This window comes from Perca fluviatilis, chromosome 18 (assembly GCF_010015445.1).
Source record: "Perca fluviatilis chromosome 18, GENO_Pfluv_1.0, whole genome shotgun sequence".
Taxonomy (NCBI): domain Eukaryota; kingdom Metazoa; phylum Chordata; class Actinopteri; order Perciformes; family Percidae; genus Perca; species Perca fluviatilis.
Window position 1 is genome coordinate 27,473,199 of NC_053129.1, and position 15,905 is coordinate 27,489,103.

The 15,905-nt window shown below is 38.5% G+C and overlaps 2 protein-coding genes across 5 annotated transcripts in view; one reads left to right on the plus strand and one right to left on the minus strand.

The window, feature by feature from the left end:
• The first annotated feature begins 17 nt into the window (after positions 1-17).
• Positions 18-4,877, plus strand: c18h1orf131 (chromosome 18 C1orf131 homolog). 2 transcript variants are annotated; one of them, XM_039781427.1, is made up of 9 exons: positions 18-207; positions 719-910; positions 1,214-1,314; positions 2,954-3,016; positions 3,243-3,338; positions 3,452-3,538; positions 3,750-3,784; positions 4,183-4,327; positions 4,530-4,877. In XM_039781427.1, exons 1-8 carry the CDS (start codon positions 141-143, stop codon positions 4,325-4,327), a joined length of 786 nt encoding a protein of 261 aa, XP_039637361.1. In that variant the 5' UTR covers positions 18-140; the 3' UTR covers positions 4,530-4,877. The 2 variants fall into 2 exon arrangements, with proteins under 2 accessions (XP_039637361.1, XP_039637362.1); XM_039781428.1 differs by having other exon boundaries at positions 2,963-3,016.
• A 302-nt stretch (positions 4,878-5,179) lies between these two features.
• Positions 5,180-15,905, minus strand: part of LOC120546484 (E3 ubiquitin-protein ligase TRIM9) — a 55,898-nt gene continuing 45,172 nt past the window's right edge. For all 3 annotated transcript variants that reach the window (XM_039781422.1, XM_039781421.1, XM_039781423.1), the window contains 4 exons: positions 14,742-14,866; positions 14,052-14,230; positions 10,123-10,285; positions 5,180-9,856 (listed from right to left, as the gene is read on the minus strand). In XM_039781422.1, the coding sequence (XP_039637356.1) occupies positions 9,809-9,856; positions 10,123-10,285; positions 14,052-14,230; positions 14,742-14,866 (515 nt within the window). In that variant the 3' untranslated portion in view covers positions 5,180-9,808. The remainder of the gene's footprint in view (positions 9,857-10,122; positions 10,286-14,051; positions 14,231-14,741; positions 14,867-15,905) is intronic.

Sequence of the window (15,905 nt, forward strand, 5' to 3'; positions counted from 1 at the left end):
ACGGCAGCCGGAAAGGAGTCGGAACCAACCTGGTTGTCCCACGTGCTTTTACAGTTTGTTGTCATCCGGGCTGTTGTCGTTGAGTCCCGATAAGTTAGCAACTGTTTTGCTTTTATTCTGCTTGTACAGTTAGCTTAAAAATGAACGGAAAAGAAGACGAAGATTGTCTGTTTCTTGAGCACGTTTTGGATAAACTTTATGAGTTTGGTAAGTGCTGTTAGCTAGTTTCGTTAGCTTTACTAGCATACTTTAAAGGCTGGTGTTGCCTGTTAATTATGTTTTACTGTGGCTCCGCTGGCACGATATAACTGTTTTAAAACAAGAATAATGTATCTGTTATATTAATTATGGTGCGTTAACTCAGCTAAAACTATAGAACTGACGCTAATGTTAGCTAACCCCATTGCTAACGTCCAGCTTTAGCTGGTTGTCCCCAGTATGGGTCGTTTATAACATCCATGGTAACCAGTTAATGACATGTACTTGTATTGCTTAGACTGTATATATGTATGTGTGTATGTGTAGCTATATGTATATGTATGTATGTATCAAATGAATGTGTAGTTACAGAAACAAATGGTGGTATATAATATTCAGCAAGTTCCTCATGTTTAGAGGAAAGGATGGTAAGAGCAAGTTAATCTTGTTTGCAAAAAAAAGTTGCAAGGACTAAAATTAGATGTTTGATTCCTGCTCATGTTGTTGACTGATGGTGCAGATGATGGACCAGCATCAAAAAAGAAGCTCAAGTCTCAGAAGAAGAAAAAACGAAAAAGACCTGAGGAGGAGGAGGAGGAAGAAGAAGAGCAGTTCTCTACAGTCAAAGATATCTGCAGTGATGCTGAAGACAGCAGAGCAGATTATGCTGGCACTGAACATCAGCCGCAACAACCAAAGACTGGGGAAACAGGTGGGAAGTATAACACACACTCACATGTGATACATATATCCTCCATTGACTCATCCCCCCTCAAAATCAATCCAAAGGTCTCCAGATAATGTGTAATATTGATGCTTTTAAAATGCTACTTTTAGCACTTAAACTGATCTATAATTAATGTAATTATACTCACCTGAAAACATATATAATTAATATACGCATGTGCACAGCTGTCAATAAAAAAAATAAATAACTCTACCCTCCCTCAGCTTCCACCACTCATTTCTCCACTCCTCCTTTTCTTATTGGTTTAATGTATCATGTCTTCTTCAGGTCCAACCATCCGGCAGGCGAGCAAGGTGGAGGTCGTGACATTTCAGGACCCGAGAAAGAAACCGAAAACCAAGCAGATGCCAGCCCCTGACAAAATGCCTGTAAGTCTACGCTACTTTAACTCACTCTGTGTACATCATTTATAAAAGTTCAGCTTAGATTAGTGACATGAAGGCCAAATCCTTTAATTCAGGTAACAATATGAGCTGTTCTCCGGTGCAGTATCTGCATTCTCTGGCCCATTAATGGTAAAGAACTAAGAGTAGCATATTGGAAAATGTGCATCCATAATAATGAATTATGGACACATTACAAATTGTTATATTCATTAGAATATAAAGTTGATTCCCATACCCTGTGTGTTTGTTAAAAAAATCATTATATGGTATGCTCATATATAGGGCTACAACTAATGATTATATTCATTATCAATTAGTGTGCCGTTATTTTATCAATGAATCGACTAATCGTCTGATCTATAAATTGTCAGATAATAGTGAAAAATGCCCAAGGTGATGTATTGGTATAGCTTGTTTTATTTGACCAAATTGACCAAAGATGAAAGTTTAGTGTTATAAATACCAAATATCATCTTATAAGATAAGAGAGACTTTATTATTAATCCCACACTGGGGAAATTCCTGTGTTACAGCAGCTCAAAAGAAAAAAGAAAAACAATGTACACACATCAGAATAACACAAATACACATTAAGTAGACATAGGAGAAAAAAATATACATGAAGTATATGAACAATAAAATAGAATCATTATTATTATAATAATAATACTAATAATAAAAACAGACCTATTTACACAATAAACACTCTTAAATAAACAGACCGTATATATACACAGATATACAGATGAGTAAGGTGCTGATGAATAGATACGACATATTGCACAGTTGGAGGTAACAAAGAGTGATAAATAAATATGCGTAGTGCAGAATATTTTCCAGAGATTGCTCATATTGCAGAAACAGCTAGCAGTGCTACATTATGATGTTGCATTAAAGAGTCTGACTGCTGCTGGAATGGAGGACCTGCGGTAGCACTCTTTCTTGCACTGAGGGTGCAGCAGTCTGCTGCTGACGTAATAACATAAATAAATCTTGACATTTGAGAAGCTGGAACCAGGAAATGTTGAAAAATAACAAACAATTGAAAGATGATAAAAATAACCGATTTATTTTTTGCAGAGATCATGTGTTTTCATCCTCCTCTACTGAAAAATGTAACTGAATAAAAATGATCTGGACCCAAAGAAACGTGTTTCCATCTATACTCGGCCGTTTGCACTGCATTTTACATTGTGTGTCACTCGTCAGATCTGGTGATGCATTTGCAGACTTGATAAACCGCACAAATGGAAGTTATGTTTGTTATTGCACAAAATATATATATTGCATTGCATTCTGGAGTAGACAGTGGAAAGAGTGAAGTGACTTTTCTTTTGCAAGAGATGTGACAACATCCTCTTTGCAACATGAACTGAGTTCTTTTACTTTGTTTTTTTAAGCAAGCAATTGTATCACAGTTAATTTTACAACAAGTAATCTGTTTGTGCAAATGCAAAATGTTTTTCAACTTCGACATTTTAAAACCTAACCCCTTCCATGTTGCTGTGTGACCTCTAGTCAACCCTCTCTGTTTATGTGCTTCTTGTCACCATCCATTCACTTCACGTTCCCTCTCTTCTTGTCTTTGTTGCCTCGGGTTATGCGATGTCCTCACTTCAAGGCCCTTCAGAAGACAACAGAGACAAAGGAAAGCGACCCACTAGAAGAACTCAATTTGGAAAAGGTGACAGTTTTATCACAATTTACTGTAGATTTTTATTTTTTATTTTACATGATAAATTTAAATGTTCAGTATTGCGATGTGTGAATTGATTCTTCTCATTGCTTCATTTTGTCGCTGCCTCGCTATGTAAAAAATATTTTGTGACTCCGTAATTCATTTCCTTACATTTAGCCCACTTTATCTCTGTGATGCGTTTGCATTCATACTGTATTTGTGTTCGCATCAGGCTCGTCTTGAGGTCCATCGGTTTGGGATCACAGGCTATAGGAAGGAGCAGCAGCGTGTTTTTGAACAGGACAGAGCTGTCATGCTAGGAGCCAGAGTAAGGAAAACCTTCTTTTTTTAGTAAAAGTGCTGTACATATTTAAATGGCATCAAAACCTTTTTTAATAGCCAAGTGACCAATTCACAACTTACGTATTGCATCTAAACCAGCCTCCTAAGAAGGACTACGTCAACTACAAGATGCTGCAGCAGCAGATCAAAGAGAAGAAGCAGAAAGCAAAGGAGGAGGTTCAGCCGGTAAGACTTGCACCAGTCACGCTCAGGTTGAATCCAAACCAAACTGCTTTAGCTTGACTTATAAGTAAATTTATTTTAAATTAAAAGGGTGGTACATTTCCATTAAATCCTTAACACATTTTGAAATTGATTAAAATAAACCCAATGGTAATTTGAAAAAAAAATCCTATTATGCCTATTCTCCTTCTTATTCCGTGTCATCGCTCTGTAGGACCTGAAGAAAAAAAAGAAGCAGAGTAATCAAAGGTGGGTGAGAGAGACATTTCTGAATATACCTGCAAACATTTTCCTCTATGATTTGATACGTAAAGATCACAGGGCAGTAGGGTGGTGTAAAGAGTATTAAAACATTCATCTTGGAATGACTGGCTGAAACCATCAAGCCAGCAAACATTTTCTTTTCACAGTGCAAGTGTCTTTGAGTCTGTATTTTTAAAGTATTGTACATTATTATCTATATCTAAGTCGTTCCTTGGCACAGAATGCATCCGCAAATTAATGAATCATAAAATATGGATAGAAAACACAGCACTAGTGTTTTGAATTAGCCTAACAAAAACGTAATTTACAGATATTTATACAGGCTGTCTTGTCGCATCTCAGTGGTTGAAACCTGTGTTTGCCTGTGCTGCCATCTCCACCAGGGACAAGAAGAGAAAGGTGTCCTCTGGCTCTGGCTCTGGCTCTGGCTCGGCCCTCTCGGGTCAGGTGGGCCGCTTCAAGAACGGCATGCTGATCCTCAGCTCCAAGGAGATCCAGAAAATCAAAGGCAACAAGAGGCGCAAATAGGTGAGCGTGTTCTTGTACTTCTAGCTAATGATCGAAGAGGAATTTAGAAATAACATTTCTCAAAGTCAGGACTACTACTGGTCTTCACTTGAGAGTTTAGAGTTTGAACCAGAGTAATTTAAGCGGAAGGTTAAGCATCTAGTGACACAGTTAAAGGGGACTGAATGTGGTCATTGAGAGGTGCCTATGTTTATGTTTTCAGGTGAGCGATTAAATCCCCCAGGATGGGAAAACCCACGCGGACCAGAGGAAGAACTGGCATCCAAAACACTGTCCGTGGCTCAGCTTACTGCAGGTCTGTTTGCAGTGGAAGTAGATGAGAGCCGAAATACAACGTGAGCTGTAAGGCTGATTTCCAAAGGAATTGTCTGCAGTTAAATATAAGACGGTGTTAATGGAGACTGAAGGCTGAGTTAGGAATCCAATTTACCGATGGACCCTGAATATACACAGTGGCAGGACGTTAATGCACAAAACTGGAGACTGTAAAATCATATTCCATCACAGTTAATTTATTTTTGTTTTTATAAATGACCGGAAAAAAAAGACATTTGCGTTTCTCGTGTTTTACACTGTAAAGGTTTTTAAATTATGCAGTTACAATGCATTTCTCATTTACAAACCATGAAGTTGTACAAAACATTTACATTTATGTTTGTATTGGCAGAAACGGAGGGGATCATAACGGTACAGATGGGGGTAGTTATAAAAAAAAAAAAACAATGTACAGAAAAGTAAAGTTCTGGCAGACATTTTCATGAAGAAACACACATACAAACATGAGAAAGCAGTTTTTCTCCCTTTTTATAAACCCTTACTGTATGTACATGACTTCTTCTTCGTGCTAGTTGTAAACATTACAGATATTTTACAGAGAAACAGTTTTTAATTTTGTTAAAGGGAAAACCTAAAAAAAGATGGCTTCTGAGCAATGATGATGGCGAAACAAGAGGTGTGATCTGGCAGTGTGCGGCTGGGTGAGGTCACAACTTCTCACACCGTTTTCTTGAAGCAGCTTTTGTGTTATTTATACATTTCAAAAAAAGTAAGAGCATGAGGAAATATGAAGCTTATCTGCAGCACATTGTTTCAAGCTGTAAGCAAATCTGACGTGTGTGTGTGTGTTGTACCCAGCAACCCTTGGAAATACATCAATTTGTGTGTGTAAGTAGCCATTCACTCTTATACTTAACAACTTGAAGAGGGCAATATACAAAAGAAAATAAATATGTAATTAAATATATTTACATACTTTATAGAGTACATAAATCTGCCATTCTTTTAAGTTAAATAGGTAACAGCAGTGACATGCTTTCCTCCCCAGCACCATATCTTGAAGTTAAATTAAATCTCACATTCATGGGTGGGTAAGGGTGGGGGTAAAGGGACATGCCATACAAGCATTCTTACAATACCATATCTAGACAGGAGTGACTACAATGTGACTCATTTTAAATGTGATTTCTGCCATATAAAGTATTGTTTTGATATTAATTTAAAAAAAAAAAAAGGATAACCTCATTTTACCCGATATGCTGTCTGAACCTCTGTCTGACTGTCTGAACTTCCACCTAACACCTTTTAGCTTTTATCCCCTCCAGTCATGATTTCCTCTGCACCATTTTGACATCCACACAAACCGCAGACATGTAACCCCAAATCATCCAGACTTTCAGACAAAGCCCCTCTGGTTATATGATAGATGTTGCTCGTGGCCTTAAAATCTATTCCTAGTAATGGCACAGTCAACTTCGGGGGCAGATTTTGTTCTCTGGTGTGGTAGGACGATCAGAGGGTAAGGCTGAGCAGAGCAGCCAAAAAGCCTCACATGATGCAAATGTAAACTTTAAGTGGAAAGCTGGAAGTCTGGACGTCAGGAGAAATTCCCCTTTGGCAGATTGTTAGATATTCGCTTTCTGGGTCGGGGGGGAAACTAGTTCACATCCTGACTTTGAAACTAATGCTGCATTCTTGTCAAGTAGGAAGTATCGTAAACCTAGGCGCTAGTTTCAATTGGTAGACCATATACAGAATGCCAAATTAAATTCAAAAAAATGCTTTCTATTTGATTTTATGGCCCGAATAATTAGAAGCACTGAAATGCTTAATTAAACCTGCAATAACTGCTTTTTTTTTGGCACTTTGGTAGCAACCAAAACAGCTGTGGCAACATTGACATCACCTTATAAGTAAATATGGTAAACTTGTTAGCAAACAGTTGCTTATTTTTACACATCCAACCGACAAGGAGCAACATTAGCTTAAAATGTGAGTTGTATTTTTGGCCAAAAGACAAATCTAATATTTGCTCTCCCTTTTAGCTCTGCTTTTGGTCCCCACCAACTACTCATAAATATGTCTCTTTAGCTGCTAAATGCTCCACTATATTCACTAGCTAGTCGCTAAATGTGTCTGTCTGTCGGTTTATTGCTCAACAGGAAGCGTACAGTGGGAATGTTGGCCTGCTGCCTCTGAAAACAATGATATGAGACCATCAGAGTTAATCGGAAACCGTAAAGCCAGAAAACCAAAACAATGAGCTGAAAGAGGCTAAAACGCTCCAAACTGCAGGGTTTGGTGATTATTTTCTGGCTACATGATACGAGTGATTCACATTACACTTAGTCATTAGATCCATGGTTAATAAAATATAAATGTAAAACAATCTTTACCACATAAGATTTGAATGCAGCTGTGGGTGCAAAAAGCCTTTTTGCAGACTTAAATAGGAGAATAATATACCTGCAGTTTGCTGTTCTGGGATGTACATTTTGTAAATGTAACATTATAGGTAACAGCTTTGATTTAATAAATAAATGCATTAAGTAAAACATACTAAAATTGAAAGATATCTTATTATACTACTCTGATGCTCTACAATTAAATATATTCTTTAAAAAAAAAAAAGGTACAGGCTAACACATTGTATAATGTCCCTGCTGTTGTATTGAAAGTAGACCTCACTAATTCCAGTAAGAAATACCTCCTTTAATTCATAGTGTTTCTGTCCAGTCACCTGGCATATTTAAAGTGTGTGTTTAACTGAGAATTTAAAAGAATACAGGTGTGGTAAGTAACATGTAATTGCTGCCTGCACTCATAATAATTTGTATACCTTCATAAAAACTCATAAAAAATGTAAATGACTGATATTTTATGTCCCTGATTAAATGTTTGAATATCATGAGATAGTTTATGATTCGACTTATAGTTAGAAATGTAACTCTCACACCTCGTCAGACAAAATTTTTGCTGACATTATTCAAAGTCAGCAATTAGAGGTATGAAAACAGTCGGCTAACATGAAGCAGGATTAGTTCATGAATCCTGTTGTTGCCCCCATCCACCAGCAGAGGGCGAGCTGTAGTAGCGGTTGGCTTTAACATCACTCCATTGCAAAGACACTAATACAGTACACTATTTACAATACCAGGTTCAGATATTTTGTAAACTTGTTCGACGCTTAATCCATGCTTAATATCACACGTCATAATCTTAACTCACATATCAGTATTTACATTTGTTTGTGGATTTCCGTTCACACATGAACCCAATCTTTATATTGGCAGGCGTGTCTCAACTTCTTTCTTTCTCACACAACATTATAGGGAATAGAGATATTTCAGATATTGTAATAAAGATGAAATTCATTCATTTAAAAAGCAATCTTCTCCATCCTCTGCTGCATTAGTGGTGAAATACACATGGGTAATGTAATTTAAAACCTCTTGTATCCGTAGTCACAGTGGTTTGGTTGGATTTTGAAGCTACTGCTCTACAGGCTGCCGTATCCAATCCCTGATGGGAAATGTTAACAGCAGACGTAGCTTTACCTGATGTGACTTTTCAAGATCATTTTCAGTACGACACATTGAGGGTGCCTGAAAGAGATTCTACAGAGAGACTGAGTGATGAGCACAGAATGAAATTTCCATGAGACAACTGCACTTTTCTCATCTACTTTTGATGTATTCTTGTAGCTGTTGGGTCTTATGAAACAAAAACAGAAAAAAGGCTTCGGCTCAGTTCCATTTCATTTTTTAAACTTTGTAACGCTCAAGGTGAAAACGTTTCCTCATGAGACAGGGTGAATCCAGAACCTGGGAGAGGCTGCAGGGAAAACATCAAGGCAGGAAATGCTCCTGCAGGCAATTAATCAACAGTGTTCCCTCCTCGCTTTGACTTAATTCAACAGGACAAGGTGCAAACTGTTTGCACACTATTTTATAGTGTTGGCAACCACATTTACACAAGCCCCCCCACATTGTATTAAACACTGCAGGCATATTTTAACCTCTAACTTCACTGGAGTGCCGGTGGTTCAGGTATTACCAGCTTATGCTGCGCAGCCAAATATTCCTAAAGTTTACAGCTTAGGCTGAATGTTAGGAACTGTTTATAACATGAGGCACAAGTACATTTCTGAATGGTGCAGCCATAAAGACATGGAGTCTTGGGTTTGATTATTTCATCACACCACTGACTGCACGCCATGAAATGCACCTCAATGAATTTACACACTTAATTACAAAATAAAGCCCTCCCATGCCTTGCACATCCATCACATTACTGAAAAAATGAAATGGAATCAAGCCCGAATCTGACCTCAGTGTGTAAACCTTAGTCAAAAGCACCAAATGATCTCTACACCACGTTGCATGCAATAGAGAAGAAGGGAAAATGGAGAATGCAGGGCTGTTGGAGCCACAACTGGGGAGAAAGTGTAGCTTTTAAATATTCATGAGTGAAACATCCCACAGTGCCTATCCAACTCTGACAAAACACTTTCTTCATTTAGTCTTACCTCATGAGCTGTAAGGACACCTAAGAGAGAAGCAAAGCAACAATACGCACTGCCGAATCGTTTTTCCCCTGGCCTCCCGACATCACCTTGTTGTCGTGGACTTTAAAAACCGATTGAGATGTTGTTTTCTGACGGTAGATCTTAAATGTAGTCAATAAAAGCTCTGAAAATCTCAAATAGAGAAAAAGTATGACTGTTGGTGAACATTTTACTGCACAGTGTGGGAATCTTCATTGATTCTGTCGGAGTGAGAGGGTCGATTAGTTTAGTCTCAGGCCGCAAGGTAACTTTCAGGCTGTATTTTTCCTTTTTGTTAAAATCACTGGGTGGCACACGCTGGAACGATAACATAAATGACGTTAGTATCCTGAAGTTCACGGGGGAAAAACTGGGATATGAAACAAGTGTGGCAATCCACAGTAACTTCAGTCATCTCTGTTGTGACGTCCACACGCTTCAATCAGTGTATTTATAGACAATTATAAGCCCGATTTTATTCCTTCATCCCAAATGTTAAGAGCAGGGTTTCACATTGAAGTGTATTCGAAACAAAGGGCACCTTGGGGAGGATGGGAGACGGATAAATCCAGACTAAGGTGACCGGTAAAGGTCCACGCGGACTGCTAATGACATCGATGGTTGCTATCCAGGGAACGCTCGGAGCAAGGAAGGTGTTCCTACTGTTTGGTATTCTTTGGCAACTCCAGGCCTGTCAGTAAGGTCGCCTGAAAGAGACAAACGGAGCAGATCATCAGTGAGTGAGACTGAGGACAGACTGTGAAGAGATCAAGGTAGAACGCAACGCTGCAACTTTTTTTGCTTCAGTGCTCTTTGACGCTAAGACTAGTACCGCCGGCTCTGGTAACAACATACAGGTACACTTATCCCAGTTTGCTCATTAATGCAATCGCTATCAGAGGATGTACACACATAAAATACACGCTGCAGAACACACAAAACTACACACACACACACAACCACACACACTGACCTGCACGTTTCTGTTGAGGCTGACGGCGGGTACAAAGACCCCCTCTAGGTTCTCGAAGGCAGTCGGTCCATGCTGCTGCTTATTGACGTAGAAAGTCAATGTGTGTTTGGTTAGATCCAGCAGGATGCCCACAGTCGAGCCCTTAGTGATGCCTCCCTCCGCCCTACACACACACACACACACATAGATATAACGTACATTTGTGGTATATATATATATATATAAAGTGAAAGTGAGAAAGTGTAACTACAGTATATACACAAGCGACTCTTTTATATATTTTTCATGAAACTGATTTGTCAGTGGACAAGATGCATGAATATGAATACATTTTACTGTCCGTAACATTGACAATCCAATAGAACATGTCTGGTAACATTGAAACAGGGAGACTGACTCACTGACTTCATGCAAATATTCAAGAAATCCTCTCTTCTCTTCTGTCTTTTTATTCTTCCATTCTTTCCCTGCAACTCGTTAAAAAGAAGTTTGAACTGCAGCTTGCATTCACAAGTGGACCAAACTCCACTCAAGATGTTTAAAATATTCATGTTTCATTCTACATATGCCAATTAGGTGGCATGCGTTTGAAAGATAAAGTAAAGCATTACAAATTTAAATCCCATAGTCGGTGATTTAGTTTTTTTTTTCATCATTTGTGTCATCAAGTCATCAAGTCTTGAGCTCCATTTGTTTTTACAAGGCAAGCCAGATTCCTTTATAGAGCACAAAAAAACTGAATGTACAAATGTATAAAACATTTCTTGCATATGCAAGAAAATAAAACTAATTAAGACAACTACAATTTTAATAAGCTCATCAAAACTCCTGCTCGGGAATTCAGACTACATCAACGCAGTCTAATCTATGTGGGTAAGGTGACAAAAATGGACACTTAATGTTTCTCTATCCTGAAAGACTGATACAGTGTGATTGAAATTGTGTTTTTGCTTAGAATCTAACGTGAAAACCCCTCTATACACGCGAGCATGCACATAGCCACGTTTCAAGCCCATAATGCCCGTCTCAGGACCGGGCTGACAGAGTCGGTGCTCTGAGAGAGACGAAGGAATCAATATGCGGTAAATAACACCATGAAACACAGACATGAAATGATTAACGACATGAAAGCAAATGGCACAGTGAACAACTCTGTGGTCTGGATGGACTGAGGTAGAGGAAGATAAGTAAAGTCAGAGGTTTTGCATTGTTACTGTGAAGAGTCACTGTTTTCTTGCAAAGAATAGACATTTTTTCTTGTAAATAAATGTTTAATGAGGGTTGGATGGTATCGTTGTGACACTGAGAGAGATGGTGCAGAGAGATGTTTTGATGTTTCCTGCAGATTGCAGTCTTCTTCTTCTACTGCTCTCTGGTGTGTTTGTTAGTCAGTAATGTTACTATTGGACGAGCCCCGGGGGCCCTCTGTCATCCTGTGTATGTATCATTATCGTGTGTGGGTGTGTGGGTGTGCGTGCGCACGTGTGTGGGTGAGATTCAACGCAGAACACATAATGATGAATGGAAGAAGAGAGTCTCTGCCTCCTTCTGTTCTTATTGACATACACATGCTGTTTATACATAAAGATGAGTACCACTTTCTAATAAGCCATACAAGTTTAAAAGTTGGAACTAACTGGCTAATTTACATGTAAATACATAATTTATTAAGGGTTTTAACACATCAATAAATACAACTTTTGAATTGCCAGGTTGTGGGGGAAAAAAAACCTCAGCCAGACTTGATGAATTAATTTAGTGAGCTAACTCTTACGACTAATATTAATAACTGTAGCTTATTATAAAGTGAGTCAAATATGAATTAAGAAGTGTGCATTCAGCTCACTTAACAATACATCTGCAGTCACAAATGTTAGAGTTATTAATAAAGGGGGTATTCCACTAACTAAAAATGTTTCATGTTTCATTTAGAAATGTTTGTGTTTTGAATAAATTGATTTTGGTCTGACTTTTTCAAACTGGTAATTCAAAAAGGGTTGTTACAAATGGTTTATATTTGCGTTATCGATTTATCATGGACAAAGCTCAGATTAAAAGTTTATTCTTGACCTTCGAAATAACTTACCAAAAGATTCTTAACACTCAGTAGCTGTTTTAGAGCTTTTAACTCCAAGAGACACACACACACACACACACAAACACACAAACACACACACACACATACCATTTCACATTATGAAGGACCTTTTAATCTCTGAAGACTAAATTATATTTGCATGATATCATTAATCCTTTCAGCACAGCTGTGAAAACATCTGACACATCTCACACACACACACACACACACACACACACACAGATAAAACGTACATTTGTGGTATATATATATATACCACAAATGTACGTTTATCTATCTGTATACGTATATATGTGTATATATGTGTATATATATATATATATATATATATATATATATATATATATATATAAATTAAGTGAGGAAGTGTAACTACAGTATATACACAAGCGACTCTTTTATATATTTTTCATGAAACTGATTTGTCAGTGGACAAGATGCATGAATATGAATACATTTTACTGTCCGTAACATTGACAATCCAATAGAACATGTCTGGTAACATTGAAACAGGGAGACTGACTCACTGACTTCATGCAAATATTCAAGAAATCCTCTCTTCTCTTCTGTCTTTTTATTCTTCCATTCTTTCCCTGCAACTCGTTAAAAAGAAGTTTGAACTGCAGCTTGCATTCACAAGTGGATCAAACTCCACTCAAGATGTTTAAAATATTCATCTACATATGCCAATAAGGTGGCATGCACTTGAAAGATAAAGTAAAGCATTACAAATTTAAATCCTATAGTCAGTGATTTAGTTTTTTTCATCATTTGTGTTAATAAAGTCTTGAGCTCCATTTGTTTTTACAAGGCAAGGTATACACAATCTTAAACACTTAAATCTTCCTCAGCCGATGGAGTTGTGCAAATGTAGATGTTTAAAACTTTTTATCTCAGGATTTCTTGCCTGTGTTGGCTTAAAAATTAAGATCTGAAAGATTTTAAGAGAGAACAACATTTCCAACATTCACATTAAGTATCTAGTTTTACATCAGAACCCCCTAAAAAGTATGCATTAATTGTAAATACAAATCTAATATCAGCTACTCAGTGTTCTCCACCCACGATTGGATGAACACACAAACTAAACACTTAAATAACAAAACTTTAAGTTATTGAACATTGACATACACTTGGTTACTTCCATCCAAGTCACACCAATGGCCTTTAAGAACACAAACAGTATCGTAGACTGATATAAGTATACAGTATAGCAGTGTTGGGAAAGTTGACTTTCTACATGAACTAGTTCAAAGTTCAGTTCACAAATTTAAAATGAACTAGTTCAGTTCATAGTTCATACTTCAACATTTTGAACTAAGTGGAGTAGTTCCAAAAATGAACTAGTTCATAGTTCTTTTTTTCGGATTTTCTTTTTGAAAGCCGGCGGGCAAAGTTTGCACAGAAATGTAAGATTTTTCCCATCCTCACCGACCTTGTCATAAAACTCGTTTAAATGATCATACGACGCCTCCTTGCTGCTTCGTCGCCTCCACGCTGCTTTTTGTTTTGATGACGCATGCGCCGGTGTGCCACTGGTGGCTGGTGTTGCCAGATTGGTTTTTTTCCACTACATATTAAGGCCTGTTTACGGTGTGTTTTAGCCGGGTTTTCGTCTGGAAGGCTCTATAGAAATCTGGCACCCTGTTGAAAAGTTAAACCGAGAGAGCGTGCCGTTCACAGACACCAGAATGAACGAGTTCCCAGTAACGTTCATCAGGCAGTAATACGGTACGTCCAGTTCACGCCCAAAATATGAACGAGTTCATGAACTATCGTTCAATGAACGCGTTTAGGCACAACACTGCAGTATAGTACTGTGTACACCTACCTGTTGGTGTGGGAGTTGTTGTGCATGAACCAGGAGCGGTTGTTGTCCACATACATGGCCCACGCCTTGTCATCTTTCCCCAACATCATGTCCTTTATGGTGTTGATCCTCGCCACGCCAAACGCAGGGTCAGGGTGGTTGTCATAGCGATCAATTCGGACCTCCCAGTAGTGGATGCCCTGAGATTCAACAGGACGTAGAATGAATGCTACTAATCATGGTGTGGAAACTCATTTTGGTCACAAGTTAACCTTCTCCTTGATTTCATGTTGTTTATGAAGAAGGAGAACCAGGAAATGAGTCGGGGGAAATGGAACGCTACCAAGCCACGGCCGAGAGGTGCACGTCAGGCTACGGCATAGGGTCCGGCGTAGACGCAGAGGGGTCTGCGGGGGTACACCGTCGATTCTACACACAACCATAAAAAGGCCTTTACCCTAACTTATCATGACAAAAACCGAATGACACTTATAGACAGAAGCGTTATGTCATAAACGTTTATGACTTGTTTATAATCTTCATGTAGATACCTTCAAGTGAAGTGTAACCATTTCTTCTTTCGAGCGGAGCTGCTCGGGAACGCAAAATGAATTTCGGTGTGAACTGACACAAAAGTTGTATCGTATCTTACCTGAGAAATAAATCTATGTATAAAAATCAATAAAATACAAATGACAAATGTGTGTTTACCTTGGAGAACGCAGCAGTTCCCAGCACCACGCGGTCATCGTAGCTGCTGCAGGAGACGGTCTGGTTTTCATTGGTCAGAACGATGTCCCGATGAGCTGTGGTGGGGTCAAAGGTGAACCAAGCCACTGTAGGAAGGAAACAGCAGTCGGTCACGATGCCACATCCGCCTGCCAATCTTCATTTTTGAACCGAGTGTTATTAAGAAAGACAGAATAAGAAGTTCTGGAAGTCTATGCCGCCATTCAGACAAAAACTACAAATCTACCCTAACCCTTGACCACAAGGAAACTGACCCTTACAAACTGGCTTCACACCTTTGTTTTCCCAAGCATACGTTGACGTCATTTTACCAGCTTTGCATCATGTTGATGATGCTCATCAATCGTTTTTATCCTGACCTACGGACACATTCTGCTGCCACAGTGAGAAACAAAAAACCTGCTCAGTTTCTCTTTATAACAATTATAACTCCCTGTTATGACCTCTAATGTAATATTATAATAATAAAATATAATAACAACAACTGATATTGCTATAAGAGATGTGTGTATATATAACAAGAAACATTCAAATGTTAAAATGAGTGAAATTATGACAAAAAGACAAAGCAGGCAAAGTCTCCAGAAACAGCAGCTTCTACTATCCAAACACACACACACACACACATTTGTTTCCCTATCTTTGTGGGGACTGTCATTGACATAATTAATTCCCTAGCCCATTACCCTAACCTTAACCATCACAACTGAATGCCTAACCTTAACCCTTACCCTAACCCTAACCATAACCTAATTCTAACCCTAATCCTACAACAAAGTCTTCACCCTCAAACAGCCCTTTAACCTTGTGCAGACCCCACAAGTATACTGTATTCCCCGGTTTTTGGACCCCATGAATATAGTAAAACAAGCCCACACACACACACACACACAGAAATGCTTCATCATTGAATAAGTGGTGAAACATACACAAAAAGAATTATACCATACATTTTAGAAATATATAGGAAGCTACAGTCCTCGAGGAAAGGGAGGGAGGAGGCGATGAGGGGTTGAGAGAAGAAAAAGAGGCGAGTTGGCAAAGAAAGACAGATGACGGAGAAAAAGAGGAAAGAGGGCGAGAGGGATGAACAGTTATCAGTCAGAAAACAGACCGCTCATTGTT